Below are 17,863 nucleotides of genomic sequence, written 5' to 3' on the forward strand. Positions count from 1 at the left end.
TGATGAAGAAAATACCTATTTTTAAATAAAGGGGTATCGCTATCATCTTGTGTTTAGTCATATTTATTTTTTTACAAACATCTGATTTCATTTGTTACATAGGAATTCAATGTATCACAGATATCTATATATCCACATACAGAACAAAAAAGATTTTGAGATACAGTGGCTACAGGTCATGTTATGGCAGTCCATTTTTAGATCTATTGAAACCAATCAAACCAAACCTTTGTGTTCCAAGTTGTAGTCAGCCTGGAATCCAATGAAGAGTTTAACACAAACATACAGCCACATGGGTACACACACCTGCTTCTCCTTCATCCCTTAGTGCCCACCCCATTAGGTAGCTGAGAAGAAAAATAAGCTTGAAGATATCAAATTTACAAATTCAGAATTGAAACAGTAAAGATTCCTCACCTATTTAAGTTGTACTTGTTGAGCTTTTCTGAAACTTCTCTTAACCTGTAAGAGAAAACAATGCATATTTTAGCAAATATAAGCATGTATTAATCAAACACATTTTTTTTATTGAAAAGTTTTACAAAAAAGAAAAAAAAATTCAAATATTTCCCCTTCCCCCTCCTCCCTTCCTTCCCCCCCTACCCCTTTCCCGGACTTCCCAGAACAAAATACAGGGTAAAACAATTAACAATCATATGCTAAGCTAAGCTAACTAACTACGGATTCCTATCCCCCCCCACCAACACTTTAACTCGCCTTTTACTTAACTAAATATACACTCTTAACTTTTCTATTCATTCATAAGCTATTTGATACTTTTTAGTTCGATATTTATTTTGAATATAATCAATCCATCTTCTCCATTCCGATATATATCTTTCTTGTGAATGATCTTTCAAATATGCTGAAATTTTCACCATTTCTGCCAAATTTGCCACTTTTAATGTCCATTCTTCAATAGTAGGCAATTCTTCCTTCTTCCAGTATTGCGCCATCCAGTATTGTGCCAAATCAAACACATTTTATGTGCTTTCAGAAACCTTACAAGTAATCCTCAACCTATGACCACAATTGAGATCAGGATTTCAGCCTCTAAGTGATGTGGTTATAAAGCAAGACATCACTGTACCCCTTCACTTAGCAACCACAATTCCAATGACTGCAACTCTCTATTGTAGTCGTTAATATCACAGATAATCATTACAATTTTCCAAAGGTGTCCAAAGCCAGCTATCCAAAGCAAGCTGTGGCATCCTTTCGAAGATGTTCTGAAGTTAGCACAACTTTATGAAAACAGCACCACTTAACAAAAGGCTCAGGGCCAAATGTAGAATATTAGCCAGCGAAGCTGGTTCTGAAAAGAAAGACAGTAAAGGGAGCCAGGTGCTTCTTCTTCAGCCACAGTGGCTGGGCATGAAGATGAATGATTGGTGCAGTGAACTGGAAGAGAAGGCAAGTGGGGAGTGAACCAATGCTGGTGCTTGCTGGGACAGACTGACCTTCCAAGGCATAGAAAATAGTCCCAGAGCCACACCGTTCTAGGGACTGCTTGCTATCCCACAAGGCAGGGAGCAGGCAGCCAAAAGTGTATAGATGGGAGGGCGGGAAGAAATAATTGGGCGAGGGGAATTACAGCAGGGCTGCCAAGCACCTGAATTGTAATCACATGAGTACAGGAGCACGGAAACAGCCATAACTTAGAGCATGATTTCAAAGTCTGTTTTTAATATTGAATGTTCGCTGAATGAAAGGTCATGTGTCAAGGTCTACCTGTATAAGGCAGAACTGCAGTTTAACAGGTATCCTGGTAACAAAATCAGAACAAATCACACATACTAATTAATGTTTATATAGTGTACATAAATACATACACATCAATTATTCCCTTTCAGAGCAAGGAACTTTCTGCAAAGCATAAAAAAGGATTACAAGGTAGCCAGCCATATAAATTAAGGCATAAGAAAAAAATAGGTTACACAAAAAATCAAGTTACACAAGCAACTTTTACTGTACCTCTCTATACCAGTTTATCCAGGTAAACCTCCTTGCTGAAAAATTATAACTATATATTCCATTTTCATCATCAAACACAATTACTTTGGTCTTCAATAAATTATTTTCTAGGCATACAATTGAATATTACTGCAAATCATTCAGATTCTCAGCCAACAGTACAGCTTCAGCCACTATCAAAACTTCATATATACAGTCATGTCCCTGACTAAAACATCTCAAAAGTCACAAACATTTTTATGTATTTATCCCTACATATATTAAATTAAACAGTCAAGGTGATACTGCACCACCAAATCTTATTTCCTGCTCAATTCTGAAATCATCTGCTAAGCATTCCCTTTATTAAAGGGCATTCTCTAGTTCAGCAGCCTCCAACCTTTTGGGCACCAGGGACCAGTTCTGTGGAGAAAGGCTTTTCTGGGGACCAGAGGGAGCATGGTTTTGTGTGCTGCCTGCATCCCATGGATAGGCCTTCGCTTATTTGCATGACCCCGTTTCTGGCATGCTGTGGACCGGGGGTGGTCCACGGACCGGGAGTTGGGGACTCCTGCTCTAGTTCCATCATATCACTCTTACTGTATTCGCCAACCAATTTTCAACACGACATACGCACAAATCATGGGAACGATTGTGTTTATTGTATATTTGTTGATTTAAAGAAAGTGAAAAGACTTGAGATTCCATAAGCAAACCAGTTTTCTATTTTTCGTTTTTCAGTTACATCATTTAAATCTGGAAGCTTTCCAATTTTCAACATTCAACTAGTGTATTTAAAGAACTTTCTATTTACTGAATTTTCCTTGGATAGTATCATATAGGTAATCCTTCAGTTACAACAGCAATTGGGCCCGAGATTGCTGTTGCTAAGTGTTGTGGACGAAAATGTGGTATCACGTCATTGCATCATTTAGCAATTGGCAAGCCCAGCAGTCCTGGTTGTTGTCATAACCTAAAGACCACATGGGCTAAGTGGGAAGAGGCGGGAGTTCCAGATAAGGAGCACAGAGAGGTGCATGAGTGTCATGGGAGGGTGGAGGAATGCCACAAGTCACAAGCAGAGGCATGGGTGGGCTCTGGAGAGCACAGGTAGGCCAGCAATGCCACAAGTGAGCACTGGGTACACAGGCCATAGGTGGACAGTCGGGTTCCACAGGCTCAACACTGAGTGTAGGAAGACAGGATTGCTACAGAGTATGAGATCCCTGGGATTTTTCAATATTCATTTAGCATTTTAAAATAATTTTCTAACCATTGAGTTTTCATTTATAGATAGTCCTCGGGTTACAATGGCAACCATGACAAAGATTGCCATCGCCAAGTGATGTAGTTGCAAAGCACAATATTATGTGACTGCATTACTTAGAGAGGGCAGTTCTGGCTGCTATCCTGGGATCTAGTACTCTGTATTGGGGCTCAAAAGAAAAAGTGTAATTTTCTCTGCCAGCTTCCCTATTGATTTTTCTTGGCACTCCAACACCCAGAATGCAATCAGGTGACTCTGGGGAAGCTGTAACAGTTGCAACTTCATGGATCAATCATAAGTCTTTCTTTCATCTCTGTTGTAATTTTGAATGATTGCTGAACAAGTGGTCGTAACTTGCATTTGTTTTCTAGTTTCACATGTGCTTCCAAGATTTCCTTAATTTTCACCCCAAATCATTTTCTATTTTTTAAAAATTTAATTCCATCTATTTGAAGTTCTTTGTTTAGCCCTCTTCATTCACTTCCAAAATAATTTTTATTTCCATCAAACTGCTCTGCATTTTTTTATGCTTATTTTAATATCAATATTTGTTCTGTAGGATCCAATCTGGTCAGTCCTGGGACATGCTTTCCTTCCTGAATATTTGTTCTCTTTGTCAACATTCTCAGCAATAGTTATGCATTATTTTTTTTTCTAGTTCTGATTTTTTGTATCATTCTTTTACATGTATTTTTTTCTCTCCCACATTTTCCCCAAGCATCATTTTCATGCTTATGTGGCACTCTATAACATTTCTTTATTCTAGTCCAACCAGTTTATATATTCTCTTTCTTTCCATCTATTTTCCATTCCATTTTCTATCTTTTCTTCCCTGTTTCCCCCCCACCCCCAAGATCCAGTTTTGATGCTGTATAGAAATGATCCATCTCACATTTAAAATACAGAATAACAAAGGGGAAGGGACTTTGGAGGTCTTCTAATCAAAACACCGGCTCAAGCAGGAGACCATATACCAAAATCATTCCTCTTGCATCCTTACCGATTCTCTCATTATTTCATCGTTAACAAAAGATTGATCATGCTGCTAGATATTGTGTTAATTCTTTTGCCTTAAGTACATGTAAATGGACTTATTCTTAAACCATGTAGTAGAAACAGACTTTTTGCTAAATACTTTCCAAGCCACAATTCCCAATCCTTGTGAATGATCTATCACCTTTTCCATACACTCTTACCTTCTTACCACCCAACTAGTTATGTCACTTATTATAACAATTTTTTCTCTAGATTGCATTCATTTTGAGCTTTGACCAAGTTTTCCCAAATTTATCTTTGAGGTGTCAATTACCGCCATCTCCTGGAATATAAAATACAACTATCACAAATGTATAGCAATTCCGGTCATAATTGATGTCATAAACTGAGAGCTACTTGTATAACCATGTATAATTTTTAAAGGAAAAGGAAGTGAAGAATCGAAATTAAAAATATGAATGTTACAGCAAATGTACTCAGAACTAAATAAATACATTTTGTGAGAATGTTCTACACGTAAATAAGCACCCATTTGCAAGAGAAGCTGCTAAAGCTAATACCGGCTTCTAGCTGTCTCTGCAGGACCAGGTTGTTGAACATCTCTGTCAACATCCTGCTCCCCGAGCTACAAGATCTACTACCCTGAAGCAGCAGAGGTGCTATCAAAGGGATAGGGATTTTCCCTTAGGATGGGAAAATTTAGTACTATATATGCTAGCTGAGGATTTTTGTTTTCCACCTAGTAAAGCACCTGTGTCTTCTCTAGTGAACTGGATCTGATATTTTCAATTCCAGTTCATTTCTTCCTTCCAAAAAGCTTTTTTTTACAATCACAGATCTAAGTTATTTTTTGTTTTCACTAACTTTCTAGCCTAAGGTTTACTATGCAGAATTTGCAACACAAACCATTCTCTCCCCCCTCCTCCCTTTTAATTTACTTTTATCTCATCTGACTGAATAAAGAGCTTTTGAGTTCTTAAAAGCTTACACATTTTTATGACCTCTGAATCAATCTAATCAATTTCAACTGAGGAAAAAATAAAGTTACAAGATATTGGAATTTAACTACATTTATGATGGAGTTATTTACTATTTATGCCACTTACATGACTGTTCACTTGCCCTATGACTCTGTGGAGTTAACAATGAATATCAATCAATCATAAATAATCAAAAACAATTAAAGCAACATATTTCATGCTTGGATGTTTCATAGGCTACACGATCTATTTGTTGAAGACAGCCTTACCCAGCATCCTAGAACACTGGCCAGGGGAAGAACTAAGTCTTAGCACCTTACAAAAGACCAGCAAGGTCCCCATAATTGGAATGTCAGAAGAAATGCTCTTCCATAGAACAGCATTCCCCAACCTTTCCAGTTCAGCGGACAAGTGGAGACGACAGCAAGGGGGGGGGGGAAAGGGGATGGTTTTGCTTGCACATGCGCCACTTTCACAAATGCAGTTTTGCATGCACTCGCCCACCACTTCCAAGGCCCGGTTCCAAATGGGCTGCAGCCTGGCACAGAGTAAGAGAATAACAGACAGGACCTTGGAGGTCTTCTAGTCCAACCCCTAGCTCAAGCAGGAAACCCTACACCACTTCATACAAATGGTTATCCAATATCTTCTTTAAAACCTCCAATGATGGCTCATTCACAACTTCTGAAGGCAAGCCGTTCTACTGATTAATTGTTCTCACTGTCAAGAAATTTCTCTTTATTTCTAGGCTGGATTTCTCCTTGATTAATTTCCATCTATTGCTTCTTGTCCTGCCTTCAGGTGGTTTGGAGAATAGACTGCCCCCGTCTTCCCTTAGATACTGGAACACTGCTATCATGTCACTTCTAGTCCTAGTGCACAGAGTAGATGCAGTGATAGAGAAAGCCTGTTTCCTGGGCTTCATCAGATAATGTTCTTTGGTATAAGGGACACATAGCCTACCCACCCGGTCAAATCTCATAAGACAGGCAGAAATAACTGGAGACAGGTTATCCTGCAAATAACTTGGCACTGGTCCATGACAACCAGCATTTTGAATTGCAATAGGAAACACTGTTATCTTGCAAAACAGAGACCTATCAAGGCATACCAGTAACTACTGAAATTCTGGATCAGCTGAAGCTTCAAGGACAGCCATAGACTGCACTGCAATAATTCAGATGGAAGACAACCAAAAAATCAGTACAGATAGTCCTCAACTCACAACCACAATTTGGATCTGAAATTTCACAAGTTATGGTCATAAGTCAAGGAAGCCATGTGATAGAGACCTGATTTTTCAATTGTTTTTATGGCAGTTGCTAAATGAATCCATTGTCCCAGAACTATGTTTTTTGCTGTCACAAAAAGTCTGTTACCATAGGATACTGCAACCAGTCATAAATACAAGCCAGCTGCCAAACATCCAAAATGCAGTTGTGTGACATTTTATGATAGCTGGAAGTGCTATATGGGCATAAACTACTCTTTCTGAAACCATCATAACTTTGAATGGTTGTTAAGTGACTGGTTGTAAGTGGAGAACATAGGAGTTCCTGATCTAAGAATGAGTGCAATTGGCACACAAGATGGATATGCACAACGGTTCTCCTAGCCAAGATTGCTACCTGCTCTTTGAGCAGGAACCCAGGGTGGGGTGGATCCCATCTGGGAAAATGCTACTCTACTCAAAAAGAGGGTAAGGCTCAGGTCTGGAAGTCCCAAGACTAACAGTTCCTCAGTCCTACTAGTTTCAATCTTTTCCTCCCATTCAGACTCACAGAGCCCCCTGAATAAGGCAACAAGTTTTTAAGCACAACTTAGTCTTAGAATAATGTTATTGTCACTTTAAATCAGTGGTAGGTTTCTACCGGTTCGCCCCGGTTTGAGAGAATCGGTAGTGGCAACAGCGGGAAGCTCTGTCCACCTGCCTAGGTGTCATCATGGACACTCTGCGCATGTACAGAAGGTTCTGTGCACACACAGAAGTATTGAGCATGAGCAAAGCGAGCACGTGCACGTGTTCACAGTTCTGAACCAGTGGCGAAGGTAAGTGGAACCCACTACTGCTTTAAATGTACACTAACCATCATACATTAAAATGAAATTTTGTTGAATACAGTTCTCAAAAGGTCACCACCTCCAATATACCCTACATAAACATGACACTCCCGTGCGCGCACGCCCATATACTGTCTCTGTCTCTGTCTCTGTCTCTCTGTCTCCCTCCCCCTCCCCCTCCGTCTCTCTCTCTATATATACACACACACACACATGTATAGTGCAATTTTAAGTGCTGTCTTTAAACTATAAAGCCTTATATGACTTGGCAAACAGAATTAACCAATGAACTACATGGGAAAAACAGCTGACACTTATAACCACCTACAAAACGTAGAGGAAAGGGCTTCCCATTTTATGGAACAGTCCTCCAGAGAAAGTATCGCCACAATCTTGTGGGCCTTCCAGAAGCTGGTTAAAGTAGAATTTTTCTGAAGAATTGTTTAATAAATGCCAGAGCCGGCAAAAGGGAATTAGAGTACCATTTTAAATTAAATTAATAATGTTTTATGATTTCACTCTTTTACTTTATATTGTTGCATTTGGGATGTTTTTATCTTGCAGCAGTTCAAATATCTAATAAATAAACATACGTATTAATACAATGGAGACCACATTTAGGCTTTCCCTGGACCAAGTCATATCACAAAATTTAAAGAGGCTACTATGAAAGAACCATTAATATCAAATTTAACCAAGATTTCTGAGATTCTCTCAAATTTCTGCCAGGTCAGTGTCAAAGCTACTCAGTTAAGGCATGCAATGTCCAACTTACATTTTCTGATTCAGCCAATGATAAGCTAAATGAGAATATAAAATAAATACAAACATTTCTGAATATCTCACAATAGCCTGGTATATTACCGTAAATGAAAATAAGTTAGAAAACAGGAAAATAAGAGCCGCTGAGCTGCAGTAGACTGGATCAAATCTATTTGGTCTTTTATTAATGAGAAAATCTAACATATAGTAGCCCAAATCAATATTTGTTGCTTGAAAATAATTACCAGGACAATTGAGTATTAACTGCTCGAATTTTAGCCTTACGGGCTTATTAATTTTAGAGTAAAAGTAGACAAAAGCAAGTAAGTACCGTAATAAGTAACAGAGAAGCATTTAATATAACCACATGAAAAATGCAATTTTTAATATATTTTAATTCCTTGAACTTTTTTTTAAGTACAACCAACTCACAAGAATATGACTCTGATGAAACAAAAAATGTGCTGTCTATTGCTATATTTAAGATTCAAAAAGAAACGCTCTTATTATTATTCACTTCCAGTACACTCTGACATGATAAACATCATTACCAGGACAGTCTCCTATTTTTAATATTCAAATATCACCCCATAACTACTTAACAGGATGGGAGTGGGAGAAGAGAACCAGTAGTGAGTTTCAAAAATAATTCAGAATTTGTCTAGTTTCTAGAAACCTATTGTATGAAAGCTAGGCTAAGAAACACAAGTCCAGAAAAATTTAGGCCATGCTGATGAATAACCTGATAACTCCAGTAACTTGAGCAATTCCAAAGATCTGTTCCAAAGTTCAGCAAGTTACCCATTGAGGGACAGACTGTTCTATGGTAGTTCCAATTGGAAACACCTTTAAGAAAATCCACTTGGTCCTTACCTGCTTATTTTCAGCCCTGGGCAAGAACCAGTTTTATTCTCTTACACCTTTTAATTACCCACTTTTGCTGTTTGTTTTTCAGCAGGTATACCACTAAACCAGATTTGAGTTATATCTTTTTTTAATCCTTGTCTTTAACAGCTACATTTTATTTTACTTTAATGGGAATTATGTTTTTATTTAGAGAAACTTTTAGGGCAATGTAAGCAATTATATCCCTCATAACACCCACCAATGGCTGAGGGTCTGGAAACTGCAAAAACCCTGCCTTCTATTATCATGGGATTAGTATAATTTAGGGGAAAATATTACAATTTCATTTACTCGTATTAGTCACATCTAAGAAGAGAAGTAGAAGAAACCAAGATTTCTCGCTTCATAGTATTTTTAAGGAATTCACTATTTTCAAGAAATAATGCATAATAAATTCCTTACAAAAGCTAATTATTTTATTTTATGCAGCTTCAATCAAAATATCTTATCTACAAGTTTACAATTTGTCATGCTACAATGTCTTGCTCTAGTTTCCTTCCCAGAAGAGATATTCATAACACTTAGTCTATGGGGAAAATTCTCAACTACCCCACACATGGGTAGGAATTCAAGGATTCTTTTTTCACTGCATTTCTGAAATATTCCATGCTTTTCCAAAATACATCAAAAAAATAATTACAGCCTTTATTACCAAATAGAGAATTGCATTACAGAACGATGCCTGTAACACAGAGAGCAGCAATAAATCCTGATTATCTGATTCTTGAGTTGGGGGAAAGAAAATGTACATTTTAATGACTACAAGGCCATTGAAAATTAATGGATTATAGTCATATCTAAAGCCTTGAAAACAATAATACAGTACTAAAAGACCTGTTTTAATATACTGACCAGGGTCACACAACACACTAAGTTGTAAAATAAACTAACCACATCATCACTTAGCATTATGTGTTAACTCAGCCATGTGTGTGGTGTTGGTTTTTTTAGTTTTGGATGTCACAATGAAATAAAAATATTGGCAAAATATAAAAGTTTGGAAGATAACTACATGAAGATTAAAGGTTAATCATATAGCAAACAAGAGTAGACATTTTCCAAGTCAATGTGGTCCCATTTACTTATCTACTCATTATGCCAAGTCAAATGCGCACTCTCAAGCCATATCCATACACTCTTTAAAAACATGAATATCAGCTAGAGTATAGACACAGAAGAAAATTTATACAAAAGATTTTCACTATATCTTCAGCACTTTTATTGCATTTTTAAAACAATGGAAATTCTGATGTAATAAATTGAGCCATACCAGTCAAACTAGATAATTTCAAAGTTATTTTTGTTAGATGACTTTTATTAAAAATGTGATATGTTTACATATTGAATTCACAATTTCTTGAGGTAGAAAGGCAAAGGGGGTAATTATATTTAAATTTGAACCAATGTATATTTTTTGAAGAGAGAGGAAAAGTTATTGTCAGGGTTCCAAGTAACACCCCCAAAAGAAACTCCGAGTCTTGGATTTCCTCAAAGCTACAATTTGTCATATTGGCACATCTGTGAAAACCCGAATCTGAGAACTTCCGGGTTTTCTCCACCCAAAAGAAAGTTCAAGTCCCTGCCCAGCATCCACATGTCCATCATACGACCCAATCAGGCACCATCCAAATCTGACGATGCCTTCCAGTCATTCCATTGCAGCTGCAGGGCAAAGCGGCCTTCTGGAAAGAATGTTATTTAGACTACTACATAACACCTACTCCATACAATCCCCCTCCCATTATCCCCATATAGAAATTGTGGCAGGCCTGAAGGTTCAAAAGTAAAAGATGACTTCCAGGTCTGACAGATATATAACAATATATTCTCCATATATTTCAAGGGGATTACAGCAGCGATCCTGCAATGACTACAAACAGTAACATAAATCTTCAATGTGGACTAAATCATTTATTTTATTTATTTTAAATATTTCTATAGCTGCATATCTTGAAACTAAATACTGGGCAGCTTTTAACTCAGTAAACCCAGAAAACAAAACCAAAAAAAGCTGGTGCTGCAACCATACTCCACTGATGCAACCTATCATATTCTCATCCTGCTCAGACTTCACCCAATTCCAGTGCCTGGGAGAAGACTCAAGTCTTGAATGTTCTCCAAAAGGTTAAAAGAGTAGGGGTCCTTCAAATGTCATGTGAAGGATGTTCCACAGAGGCTGCCATGGAAAAGTCACACTTCTGAGGACCCATAAGGTCTTTAAGGTAAGACACCTGGAACCTACCTACCGTATCTGCTTTGGTGGGACAAGCAAAGACCCTAGGGGGAAGGGTTAGGGAGAAGCAGTCCTGCAGATAACCTGTTCCCATGTATGTAGGATTTTAGATTGTTACACATATTTTAATGTTCAGAATATACATTTTTCATAAACTTTTAAAAAATCCTTTTTATGATCCAGTAATCCACATTCTCCTTAAAACTCGCTGGCAGGAAATATTTTTTTTCATTTAATATGTTGTATCTTTAAAACGAAGTCTAACATAACATTCACATTTTTATATTTCAAGTTCTGTAAAAGCAACACAGATTGATTAGTATTGATTAGATTTCATCAACACTAAATATGACTTCTATTTCCACTAATTTCAGTGGAAATTAAATTCAATTAATCTGGATTTAATTTGTTTAAATATCAATGAAATATTGTGAACAAGCTAAGCACAAAACTTTTCAGGTTCATATATCATAGTTTCTACAATTCATCTGATTCACATGATTCTCTGATCTATAAACTAAATCACCCAGACCAAATTCACATGAGAATGAAATGCAGTCCACTAATTTGCTCTATGTATCATTAAACTATGGCAGTGTCAATAGTTATTAAGAGTATGAATAGAATTAAAACTCAGAGGAACTCAAGGATGTTGCTGCAAAGCATCCCATACTCTCCACCCATGAAGTGTTGTATCACTTGTCATTTCTTGTGACATCACGACAATGTATTTTACTACATCTACTGTATGTCATTATCAATTATCTCTGGGGGGAAAAACAGAAAATCTTACAATATTACAATAGCAAGTAGCTTTTATTACATATTCTTTACATTTATACAATCTAGGTGGTTATATCAATGTAAATCACAGGTAAGTTACTTACCCAGTGACAATACATAAAAACTGCCTTGGTTTTCAAGTGAGGACTACCTGCTTAAGAATTAAATGATTTTTAAACATTTGTAGATGTGAAGAGAGAAATGAAAAGAAAAAAAAATAATGATACTATATCTGAAATATTAGCATTTGAATGGGTTCTCTCTACCTCCCTGTCACTACTAGGTGCTGTAATACAGGTATGCTACAAAGATATACAATAATGTATAATAATAATATGTATGTATAATATGTATGTATAATACATAGTGCATGTATAATAATACATAATATAATGTGTAATAAAAGTATAATACACTGAAGAAAAATCCTTTATATTTAACTTCTGTACTTTATTAAAAAGCCTCTTAGAAAACACAATAAACCCTAGAAAGGCAATAAAAAACTATGAAGAAATTCTCACAGAACCCAATGGGTCCTTTTTAAGTATGAAGAGTTTTAGAATCAAGTAGCTTCATAAAGGTCTCTCACACAATCAAATTCTTATCTCCACTACTCGGTAAGTCTATGTTAGAAACAATATGCCAGCTCAAAGTAATATTGAAGCTGTAGACAATCCCTGAAGCATCGTCCTTTTTCTCAGTAAATGGCACTGCAGTACAAAATGTGTCAGTAGGTCATTCAAAAAACCACACCCAACCAAGACATTTTAAACTATAGATCCCCTTTCTGGTTTATGGTCAGTCATACTGTAATTTGGATGAGATGCAATTCCCACACCGATCTATGCTTGTCCTTCAGCATTCAGCATTTTCATTTTGTTTCAGTCATTTGGGAGTGGGAGGCAAATTCATCCTGAAATAATCTCGGGTTACTCATAGCAGATATCCTTTTGTATGCTATCCTAAATCAGTGGCACAGAAATGCATTGCATGATATCAATGAACAGGGACTTGAATTACATTCAGTACTGTACAAAAAAAAAAAAAAAAGCTACAGAGCTTAACAATAAATTATGATATAAAATATAACCCATTGCAAACTGCAATATGGAAAACTAAAAATTATAAACCGAAAAGACAAAAAGCATCCCAGAACATTCTAAAGGTGGTCAGGAAAAATCCTGAAGCTACAGATTTTTGATCCTATCGGCAACACCGCAAGAAATAAAAAGATCCATTATGGTCCTAAAGCCCGACGGGATCATCATACTGCAAATCCATATTTTCATGCCATCCAAGGCAGCAGGAGGGCAACTCACAATCACAACTATACAAAATATGAAATTGCCCCAGCCCCCAACCTTCCCTCCCCCCTCGCCCACCGCCCCTTGGATTCAGCAATGGCGAGAGAATCTGGAAGGACGGAGTCCAGCCCATCTTTCCCAGATTCCACCTAAACCAAAAACTAGTCGACCCGTTTTCCTGCTGGATCTCAACCCACAACCCCGGCTGGACGTGCTGAATTCAAATAAGCAAGTCCAACACTGCAACTTTTCCGCCGTAAATGAAGCGACGAGGTGCCCTGGAGGGGTGGCTCGGGCAAGCTACATCCACGCGGCCTTCGCTTTCAACGCTCCCGGAGGGCGAGAGGAAACGAGTCCGCGGGGAAAAGAGCTCCCGCTTCGAGGCCCCCTCCCGGCATTTCACCTCCAGCCCTCCGCGCTCGCTACCCACATTACCGGGGCTCCTCCCCTCACGCACGGGGGGCTCCTCCCTCGTCTTCGCCTCCTCCTCCTCCTCCTCCTCCCCCGGGGGGCACTGACCGGGCTCCCCTCCCGCCTCACCTGTCATTGAGCTGGTCCTCGGTGCCCGGCAGCGGGTGCACCACGAAGTGGATCGATGTCATGTTTTGCTCCCCCTCCCTGGAGGGAGGCGGGCAGGGGCCAGGCGCACAAGGAGGAAATGGAGGGGGGGCGGGAGGAAGGACGGGCGAGGGGGAACTTGGCGTCTCCTTCAGGGTGTCGCGGTCACACTCGGGAGCCTTCGCTCCGCACGAGGGAAGGGAGAAAAACCGGGCAACGCGGGGCGCAGGAACGGCAGGAAAGGGTTCGGTCAGCACCCCGCTCTCACACGAGCCGCCATCTTAACTTCCAAGCTGCCCCTCGCTTCCCTCCCTCCTCCCTCCCTCCGCTGCGCCGGGAACAGAGCGGAAGGTGGGACGTCACCTGAGCAACAGCAAATAGAAAGCCCTCACTGACTGGCGAACCGGCAGTATCCTTGTAAAGTCGGCGGCGATTGGCTGATGGGGCTGGGATCGGCGTGCTTGCGTCAGACGTGAGCGTTTTAAGGGGAGGAAGGGCTAGTGCTGCTTTCTTTCCAGAGGGGGAGGCGTTGGGGGTGACGGAGGGGGGGGGTAACGCGCGGCCACCCGCGATGGGCGGAGCTTTGATTGCTCGGAGTCCGCGTGGGGGGAAGGAGAGGCGGTTTGCTTCTTTGCTATCTTGGCGCCGAGGCGATGGTGTCTCTTCTGCTGTGTGAAACCTACAGGAAGGCCTATTTGGGCAGTTCCATGATTGGGGTGGAGGGGTGAGGGAGAGAAATCTGTCCTTGGTAGCTACGTGCAGGAAACTTGAAAAAGGGCTTCTCTTAGTTAGTTAGTTGCTTTCTCTCTGGACGTTGGGGTGCATTTGAGGATTGGGGAGCATCCAGATATGTGACCATACAGAGAGCCACGTGTGTATTGGCTAAGGTGCTGGCCTAGAAATCCGGAGATTTGAGTTCCAGGACTCCCCATAGACATTGAAGCTAGCTGGGTGACTTTAGGCCAGTGGTTCCCCCTGTGGGGCCCATGCTCCACGGGGGGGGGGATTTTTAATGGGGGCAATTTGAACCTTGTTTAAACCAAGTTAATGGCCTTTTAGGCTTCCTCCAGTGTGAGTAGAGTTCAATTACACATTGGCATCCTTCAGTCCCAAGAGACTATGGTATCGTGCTCTGGGAAGAGGTCCTAAAACAGCATCTAGTGTGACCAAAAGGGCCAATTCGAGAGTGGCAATCCCTTTGGCAATCACACTGAGGGCAGATACATTCTGTCCCCTGCCCAGCCCCCAGATTTTGCTGGTTCTGACTGCCTCTTTGCCTCAGCCTGCCGAACAAGTGTCTCTTTGAATTGGAGAAGGCCATGCTGTATCTTTAGCCTCCATGCTGAACGATCGGAGGTCAAGGTTTCCCAGTTATTAATGTCCATTCCCAGGGCCTTTAGGTCCCTCTTGTAGATATCCTTATATCACAGCTGTGGTCTCCCTCTGAGATGCTTTCCCTGCACTAATTCTCCATACAGGAGATCTTTCTGTAGTGAGTAGAGTTCACTTTTTGAGTAAAGTAAGAATTATATGTCACAAGGGGGATGGGTATCAGAATTTTAGAGATGCTTAGGAGGGGCATGACCAAAAAAAAGGTTGGGAACCACTGCTTTAGGCAATCCCTTTTTCAGTCCAACCCATCTCACAGGGTTCTTGCTGTTGTGGAGAAAATAGGAGGAATGAGTATTATATGCTGCCTTGAGTTATTTATAAAAAAAATATTAAAGGCTGGATAAAAATAAAAACAAATTGCTGCTGAGCCTTTCTTCATACTGCTGCTATGTGGATAAGCCAAACAGCAACTCCTGCCCTCCCAAGTATTAATAGCTGTGCTAATTTCCATCTGGTTGTAATCCAGTCCTTCCCAGAGAGGCCTAGCCTGAAATGATGGGGAAAAAAACCCCAAGTAAATGTGAAATTTTTGTTTTTGAGTGTGATGGACAGAATTCTGATAGGTTTATTGAGTTCATGGGGAGCAAAATGTAGTTTGCTGAAGAAAATCACTTAAATATTAATGTGCATTAGATTAATTATACTGAATGCATGTTAATTAGGATGAATAAAAATGACAAGTGCTGGGAGGCCATATTGGTAAAATGGGGTCTGTTTCAGCAATGTGCTATCCCAGTTGTTACTCTAGGGACTTGTGATGGAGTTTAGTACTTTTGAGGGTGAACTTAAATTAAAAATCCTGTTCCCAGTTCTTTTGCAACCTTAACAGCCTAAGGCTCCCTCACTAGGGTTGGATGAGGTGAGAGGAAAAGTGGGAGGGGTGCAGACTCTTCAGCTGCTAAATCTAATTGTACAAAGCTGATCCATGAGATTGGAAAAATTGCAGTTAAAGAGGCTTGCCACTGTCTCTCCTGCTACCCTGCCTAGCCCTGGCAGCTTACATTTCAGGTACTTGGGCAGAGGGGAGTTTCCCAATCCCATGGATCAAATCTATACAATTGGAGATGTGGAAAACAATTAGATCACCTATGAAATTTAACTACATTGAAATGCTGGGGGTGGGGGAAGACCCATTTTGAAAAAAAAGCTACCTCACTGCCAAAGCAGAATAGCAGTGGAAAACCCCGCCAGGAATTAAAGGATGTCCCCTGTGGCCTTTTTGGCATCTTAATCCATTCTGCAAGATTTGTATCGGGAGAAGAGATGAAATACTAAGTTTAAATAGAAACCAGTAATGTTGAATTAAAGCTGCCTCTGTAGCAGGCTGGAGATGAGATGAAGGTTATGTGATAAGGATATAATCTTTAAAAACATGTAGCATGTTTTATGCTGTGGTTAGGAGATCATGAGAAGGAGCCTTAAACTTAAAGGTCTTAAGAAGTTTGGAAAACATATTTGAAAATTTAAAATAGCTGATTTATAGCTGTTGAAAAGAATAACAAATGCAGGCTCCTTGGTTTATATTTGGCAAACAAGATTTGGTGATTAATTTGGAAGAACATATATGAAGCAGTAATTATTTTGTATCACAAATGGATGAATAATATTACATACTTCATCTTTCAGGTTTAGAAGTTCTGTAATGGAATAGAATGAGATCTATTGCCAGATGTTTTGAGAAGGTCAATTTATCTGAAATCTTCTCTGCTTCTCTAAGAATGTTTTCTTCCTGTGGAGCAGCTTTTAAATGAGCCATCAGTGCTTCTCTTAAGCAGCAATTCATTTCCTTTTCGTATGTTAAAATTGATTGACTATATACCGCAATCCAGGAAGATATGTTCCCAACCTGGTTCTTCACATTGTCAAATCCTCCTAAAATTCAGTTGGAATTTCTTCAGCCATTGTGTAATTTTTTAAAATGTAATTCATAACTGTAGCATTCCCTCAATTAAATTAGTTCCTTTATAATAGTTCCTCTAGTTATTTCTATAGTCTCTTCCAAGTTAAATATAATAAAATACATACAGTACAATACAATGCAACACAACACAACACCACACCCATGACAATCCTCAAATAGCTATGCATGTCCAGATTGGTGCTTATGAATTGTGCTGCTGTGCTAGGGCTCCTAGGATTGATATAGTACCCCAGTTAGCTCTGAACTCTGGTAAAGCTAAAAAAAAAACCACAGCCCCAACTAACATTGGAACAGAAGCAGCCCTTATCAGCAAGAAAGGCATGTAGAAGAGTTAAGAATCCCTTTCCAAGAAGAAAGGCAGTTCATCCATCAGGAAAACTTGTACTATAAAAGGCCTTTGAGGTGGCATCCACATTTCACTTGATATCCCATCTCTCTTTTTCTGACAGGAAGCTCAAGGGGATCCTCAAAACTAATTTAAAAATATTCAAACTACAGTCATTATTATAAATGTATACCTTAAAAAGTATTGTAGTCTATATAAAGGATCAGCCAAACAGGCAAAAAACCTGGGGCACACTTTCCAAGTCATTGGAATTTTCATCAGGCAACATATTATTTAAAACAAAAAATGGGGCAGAAAAGATTTTAAAGAACAGAGTGATTATTCATGGACTTATTCATGGGCCAAATCAAGAAAAGGTTAAATAGAAGAGGTAGCAGAAACATGAATAAGCTAGATTGTGG

The 17,863-nt window shown here is 39.3% G+C and overlaps 1 protein-coding gene and 1 long non-coding RNA gene across 19 annotated transcripts in view; one reads left to right on the plus strand and one right to left on the minus strand.

Annotated features, from left to right (window-relative positions):
- UBR5 (ubiquitin protein ligase E3 component n-recognin 5) overlaps positions 1–14,218 on the minus strand; it is an 80,268-nt gene extending 66,050 nt beyond the window's left edge. For 6 of the 17 annotated variants that reach the window (XM_087890812.1, XM_034422132.3, XM_087890813.1 and 3 more), the window contains exons 1-2: positions 13,786–14,218; positions 418–462 (exon numbers count right to left, since the gene is read on the minus strand). In XM_087890812.1, coding sequence (XP_087746938.1) covers positions 418–462; positions 13,786–13,847 — 107 coding nt within the window. In that variant the 5' untranslated portion in view covers positions 13,848–14,218. The remainder of the gene's footprint in view (positions 1–417; positions 463–13,785) is intronic. The other 11 variants (XM_087890815.1, XM_087890814.1, XM_087890816.1 and 8 more) reach the window with 3 other exon arrangements.
- Positions 14,219–14,403: 185 nt separating this feature from the next.
- LOC117668426 (uncharacterized) lies at positions 14,404–17,165 on the plus strand. Of its 2 annotated transcripts, none has more exons than XR_004592285.3 (2): positions 14,404–14,527; positions 16,822–17,165. It is a non-coding gene; the product is annotated as an uncharacterized LOC117668426 (long non-coding RNA). The 2 variants fall into 2 exon arrangements; XR_009620095.2 differs by lacking the exon at positions 14,404–14,527 and adding an exon at positions 15,162–15,295.
- Positions 17,166–17,863: the final 698 nt, after the last annotated feature.

This window comes from Pantherophis guttatus, chromosome 3 (genome assembly GCF_059756535.1).
Source record: "Pantherophis guttatus breed Tessera chromosome 3, ASM5975653v1, whole genome shotgun sequence".
NCBI lineage: Eukaryota > Metazoa > Chordata > Lepidosauria > Squamata > Colubridae > Pantherophis > Pantherophis guttatus.